At 52.6% G+C, this 6,585-nt stretch overlaps 1 protein-coding gene across 1 annotated transcript in view; it reads right to left on the reverse strand.

Moving 5' to 3' along the window:
* vezt (vezatin, adherens junctions transmembrane protein) overlaps positions 1–6,585 on the reverse strand; it is a gene marked incomplete at its 5' end in the record, with an annotated part of 28,148 nt that overhangs the window by 10,251 nt on the left and 11,312 nt on the right. The window contains 3 exon segments of the mRNA XM_080538021.1: positions 337–484; positions 1,028–1,192; positions 6,073–6,357. Of these exon segments, the coding sequence (XP_080394147.1) occupies positions 337–484; positions 1,028–1,192; positions 6,073–6,357 (598 nt within the window).

The following is a 6,585-nucleotide window of genomic DNA, read 5'->3' on the forward strand; positions in this document are numbered from 1 at the left end:
GAAGGGTAATCTAGCTCAGGCCAGGGGCCATTTGCAGTCGTCCTGATAGAAGAAGATTATTATAAAAAAATGTTTTAGTAGACACTGGAGAAACAGTACATGGAGGTGGTAGAAATTAGAACCTTCACCTTCAGGGCGGGGAGGCTGTAGTCGTCAGTAAGCTCCTCCCTCTCCTGGTCGGTGACTAGCTCCGCCCCCAGGCCCAGCCCCACCCTCCCTCCCCCCCTCCCACCTTCAGGGCGGGGAGGCTGTAGTCGTCAGTAAGCTCCACCCCGTCCTGGTCGGTGACTAGCTCCGCCCCCAGGCCCAGCCCCTCCCTCCCTCCCCCCCTCTCACCTTCAGGGCGGGGAGGCTGTAGTCGTCAGTAAGCTCCGCCCCGTCCTGGTCGGTGACTAGCTCCGCCCCCAGGCCCAGCCCCAGCTCCTTCAGCGGCACCGCCGACACATAGTTGGTCACGTTGTCCACCTCCGAGTTCAGGGGGAACGTGATTGGCCGGTTAAGGAGCCAATCAGGTGTTGACACACAGCAGACCTTCTCTCAGTCAGTCAGAACACACCCCTAAATACACTCTACACACCGAGGGTGCGTTCGTAAATACACTCTACACACCGAGAGTGCGTTCATAAATACACTCTACACACCGAGGGTGCGTTCGTAAATACACTCTGGGAATCTGCTCTGGTTTCAGCATCATAGACGCTCTGGAATCAGTTAGTTTACGAGTTAAAAGTTAAGAGTCTTTACAACTGTAAACATGGGGGACACCAATGATAACATTACCATCATTATCATGCTAACATTAACGTTGACGTTAGGTAGCTTTCTGTTGCTAACGTTAGTGATGTTGACAGTAGATAACGTTAACGTCGTTAACTAACACACTAAATCTAACACACTCTGATCTCTCACACACACACACCCCAAACTCACACACACACACACACACACACACCCTGATCACACACACACACACACACACACACACACACACGCCCCCCATCCCCCCCCCCCCCTCTATAAAGGATATGACTTCAGCATGTGACAGGTCGCTCTGCGGGACGAGCGGAAGGCGGAGCGTAGCGCCCGGTACACGGCCTTCCTCAGGCCAATCAGCATCTGGCCCCCCCTGGGCCCCGCCCCCCGCGGCCCCGCCCTGCTAAAGGAGCTGCCGCCGCTCACCCTGTCAAGCAGACTTGACAAGTGAAATGTGACACTACTGTGCAGACGTCCCTGAGAGGCGGGGCAACACACGCAACACAGAACGCCACGCGCTAACACAGGCTAACACAGGCTAACACAGGCTAATACAGGCTAACACACACTAACATAGGTTAATACAGGCTAACACACGCTAACAAAGGCTAACACAGGCTAACACACAGGCTAACACAGGTTAACGCACGCTAACATAGGCCAACGCAGGCTAACGCAGGCTAACACAGGCTAACATAGGCTAACACACGATAACATAGGGTAACAAACGCTAACACACAGGACAGGTTATTATTTAGACACTAGCACGCCTCCACATATGTTATAAACAACTAGACACACACACACACACACACAGAGATGATTACAACATACATACATGACACAGGGAAGACGCTGGTCGACAGCTCTATACACAAGACAGAGACACAACGAGCAGGGAGGGGGGGGGAGGGGCGTAGGGGGGGCTAGAATAACAACACACTCAGGGCTGGGTGTTAGGGCTGGGTAGGAGTAGGAGAGCGTGTCAGGGCTGGGTGTCAGGGCTGGGTAGGAGTAGGAGAGAGCAGGAGAGGAGGAGTAGGAGAGAGCACACTTACAGGGGGTGTTTGGGTGTTAGGGTTGGGTAGGAGAGAGCGTTAGGGTGGGTTAGGGCAGGGACGTGCCGTCCATATAAGCAGGGTAAGCAGTGCTTACCCAACGAAAAAAGAAAAAAGGAAAATATTAAAATAAAAGTGCATGTAACCGTTTGTTTGTTTTCATTAAAAGAGTCGTATTTTAGGTCCCAGGGCAGCAGGAGTCATTCATTTTGACGTTGCATTTTTAGCGCCACCTGTAGGAGTAAAGCACTCCCTACTCTGCTTTGCATATAAGCACTCCGCTCTCTGCTTTCCCTCGCGTACATTCGAATGCGTGAAAATGTCTTTTTTATTTTTTTCCGATGCCTCAACCCGCTGTTTAATGTGACCAGGGTAAGCATGCATACAGCCAATCAGAGTAGGTCTTTCATTCCGATAAGAGCTACTGATTGGCTCTTATCACTTTCAAGTTCACTTAACATTTCACCTCTCGCCCGGCAGAATAGCTTATGCCAGCTAGCTCAAACGATCTAAATAATAATAATCAATAAGGATAACTTGCTTGATTTTGTGAATATGGACATTACTGTCAGCGACCTAAAGGGATTTCGTAGACTGGACTGGACTGGAAAAACACAACTACTGGCTAAAGGCCGCCCGGCCGCTCACTCACCGATGTTCACACTAAGCCTGGTATGAGCGGTTTATATGATGTATATGATTCGCGAGGCTGGTGGCGATCTGTGCTTGTTTATATGGTTTGAGTACTTTGAGAGGGAGGGTCTGTGATGTGATGTCAAGTGCCTGTGTGACAAAGTGTGAAAAGAAAGTGTGTTGTGTTTACTATGGAGGATGGAAACGGTGTGTGTCTGTGTTGTGCGTGTGTGCGTGTGCGATGTTGAAACTGGACTTGTAGATTTCAGTAGGTTGGCTACTTGAAAAGATCTTTGAACAATGAGCACCCCTGATATAGTCGAAACTGGCAACTGTTTTTTTTGTTTTTGGTAATCTGATCACAAAGTGACACTACAGTTTATTAGCGGGTTCTAGGGCATCAAAATTGCATTTCCTTGAAACTGCGTTCACTGATAGCGTGTATGTGTAATTACGTGTATTTCTCTATCTTATGCTTACCCAATCTAAAAGCTCACGGCACGTGCCTGGGTTAGGGGAAGGGTGTTAGGGCTGGGTAGGAGTAGGAGAGAGTGTTCGGTTCAGGGGGTGTCAGGGCTGGGTAGGAGTAGGAGAGAGCACACTTACAGGGTGTTAGGGGGAGTGTTAGGGCTGGGTAGGAGTAGGACAGTGTTAGGGCTGGGTAGGAGAGTGTTAGGGTGTGTCAGGGTGTGTTAGGGGGGGGTAGGGTAGGAGTAGGAGAGAGTGTTAGGGTGTGTTAGGGTGTGTTAGGGGGGGGTAGGGTGTGTTAGGGTGTGTTAGGGGGGGGTAGGGTGTGTTAGGGTGTGTTAGGGGGGGGTAGGGTGTGTTAGGGTGTGTTAGGGGGGGGTAGGGTGTGTTAGGGTGTGTTAGGGGGGGTAGGGTAGGAGTAGGAGAGAGTGTTAGGGTGTGTTAGGGTGTGTTAGGGGGGGGTAGGGTGTGTTAGGGTGTGTTAGGGGGGGGTAGGGTGTGTTAGGGTGTGTTAGGGGGGGGTAGGGTGTGTTAGGGTGTGTTAGGGTGTGTTAGGGGGGGTAGGGTAGGAGTAGGAGAGAGTGTTAGGGTGTGTTAGGGTGTGTTAGGGGGGGGTAGGGTGTGTTAGGGTGTGTTAGGGGGGGGTAGGGTGTGTTAGGGTGTGTTAGGGTGTGTTAGGGGGGGTAGGGTAGGAGTAGGAGAGAGTGTTAGGGCTAGGTAGGAGTAGGAGAGTGCACACTTACAGGGTGTTAGGGTGTGTTAGGGGGGGTCAGGGGGTGTAGGAATAGGAGAGAGCACACTTACAGGGTGTTAGGGGGTGTTAGGGGGGGTCAGGGGGTGTAGGAATAGGAGAGAGCACACTTACAGGGTGTTAGGGTGTGTTAGGGGGGGTCAGGGGGTGTAGGAATAGGAGAGAGCACACTTACAGGGTGTTAGGGGGTGTTAGGGGGGGTCAGGGGGTGTAGGAATAGGAGAGAGCACACTTACAGGGTGTTAGGGTGTGTTAGGGCAGGGTAGGGTAGGAGTAGGAGAGAGTGTTATGGTGCTTTTCCATCAGCAGCCCATGTCGGCCCAGTTCGGTTCGCGTCAGGTCGGCCCAGTTCGGTTTAGATCAGTTCTGGTTTTCCATTATACACAAACCGACCCGGACTAGTAGGAGGAGTAGACGATAGTAGGCGGAGTTACGCGTCACACGCAGCCTGGCAAAAAGCTTCCGGGTGTACACAGCAACAAGTGATTTTTTTGGAGAGAAAGAGAAAGAGAGAGAGGAAGCTATGTACACATAATAAAGTCATGTTTTTTGAACCCTTAAAACCACTGCCTTCACTTGTCTGCTTTATGAACTGTAGTATCATCATCGGGAAACGCCGACAAGACGCGAATCTACCGGCATTTGACTCATGAGTGAACGGTGAAAATGGCTGGACAGCACAGCAGCAGCGGCCGGGTGAACTCCCGGTTCATCGAGTTTACGGTTAAAAGCATAACTTCTCGGGGTGTCAGCGCGGTGGTTAAGGGCTCAAAATGACCGTAGACAGATGGTGAAGTTAGCAAAGGAGTATTGTGTTTGTACCACCTCCACAGCCGGAGTTATTCACGGACAAAGACGGTGCATAATAGCGATTTTTGTGTTGTGCTTGTTGTAAATAAAAGTTCTATGATTCATTGAAATGACATTAAACTAAGATAATACGATGGTCAGCATAATTTTTCGAATCTTTATTAATAAGCTATTACAGAAACTGTAGTGACATTTTCCTAGAGTGAATGTGGTATTTCAAGATGGCGGTTAGTGAAGAAATAAATATGGACTTGGGATGACGATTTTCCATTGACCAATCAACGGTGTGCAGCGTCACACGTCACACGCAGCCTGGCAAAGAGACCCGGATATGAAATTGTAGACCCTGGGGTCGATGTGGAGCTAAAGAAGCGAGCTGACCTGGGACCGAACCGACCTGGGACGACTAATGGAAAAGGGGAACGAAGCGGGCTGACCCGGGTCAGCACCAGGTCAGCACCGTAGTGGAAAAGCCCCATTAGGGTGTGTCAGGGCTGGGTAGGAGTAGGAGAGAGCACACTTACAGGGTGTTAGGGGGTAGGAGTAGGAGAGAGCACACTTATAGGGTGTTAGGGTGTCAGGGGGTGTAGGAGTAGGACAGAGCACACTTACAGGGTGTCAGGGGGTGTAGGAGAAGGACAGAGCACACTTACAGGGTGTTAGGGGGTGTAGGAGAAGGACAGAGCACACTTACAGGGTGTTAGGGGGTGTAGGAGAAGGACAGAGCACACTTACAGGGTGTTAGGGGGTGTAGGAGAAGGACAGAGCACACTTACAGGGTGTTAGGGGGTGTAGGAGAAGGACAGAGCACACTTACAGGGTGTTAGGGGGTGTAGGAGTAGGACAGAGCACACTTACAGGGTGTCAGGGGGTGTAGGAGAAGGACAGAGCACACTTACAGGGTGTTAGGGGGTGTAGGAGAAGGACAGAGCACACTTACAGGGTGTTAGGGGGTGTAGGAGAAGGACAGAGCACACTTACAGGGTGTCAGGGGGTGTAGGAGAAGGACAGAGCACACTTACAGGGTGTTAGGGGGTGTTAGGAGAAGGACAGAGCACACTTACAGGGTGTTAGGGGGTGTAGGAGAAGGACAGAGCACACTTACAGGGTGTTAGGGGGTGTAGGAGAAGGACAGAGCACACTTACAGGGTGTTAGGGGGTGTAGGAGAAGGACAGAGCACACTTACAGGGTGTTAGGGGGTGTAGGAGTAGGAGAGAGCACACTTACAGGGTGTTAGGGGGTGTAGGAGAAGGACAGAGCACACTTACAGGGTGTTAGGGGGTGTAGGAGAAGGACAGAGCACACTTACAGGGTGTTAGGGGGTGTAGGAGAAGGACAGAGCACACTTACAGGGTGTCAGGGGGTGTTAGGAGAAGGACAGAGCACACTTACAGGGTGTTAGGGGGTGTTGGAGTAGGAGAGAGCACACTTACAGGGTGTTAGGGGGTGTTGGAGTAGGACAGAGCACACTTACAGGGTGTTAGGGGGTGTAGGAGAAGGACAGAGCACACTTACAGGGTGTTAGGGGGTGTTAGGAGAAGGACAGAGCACACTTACAGGGTGTTAGGGGGTGTAGGAGTAGGAGAGAGCACACTTACAGGGTGAACCCCCGGGAGATGACCTCTGTCTCCTGGACCAGCCGCAGGGCTTTCCTCGCCAGGACCGTCAGCGCCCGGCTGTCCTGCACCAGGGCCTTAAGCTCCTCCCCCCGGGCGTGCACCGCCCTCTGGGCCCGCCCCCGGCGCCACAGCTCCGCCCCCTTCAGCCCTGCCCAACCCAGCACGGCCAGGCAGCAGGGGGCCACAGCCAGGGACCAGGGGGGCTCGCTGGCGGAGGACAGACCCAGCAACACCGCCGCCAAGCCTACCAGGACCGCTACGTCCCTGGGGAGGGGAGGGGAGGGGGAGGGATGTTGGGCAGTGAGGGGGAGGAGAAGGAGGGAGAGAGGGAGGGGTTAGGGGAGGGGGAGGGGGAGGGGGGAGGGGGGGGGGAAGGAGAGAGAGAGAGGGGGGGGGGAGGAGGGGGAGGGGGAGGGAGGGAGGAAGAGAAAGGGAATGTGAGAGTGTATATGTGACACATTCTAGTCTTTTGGTCCGCATGTCGGCAACCAA

Source organism: Nansenia antarctica, assembly GCF_963989245.1.
Source record: "Nansenia antarctica genome assembly, chromosome: 8".
Classification (NCBI taxonomy): domain Eukaryota; kingdom Metazoa; phylum Chordata; class Actinopteri; order Argentiniformes; family Microstomatidae; genus Nansenia; species Nansenia antarctica.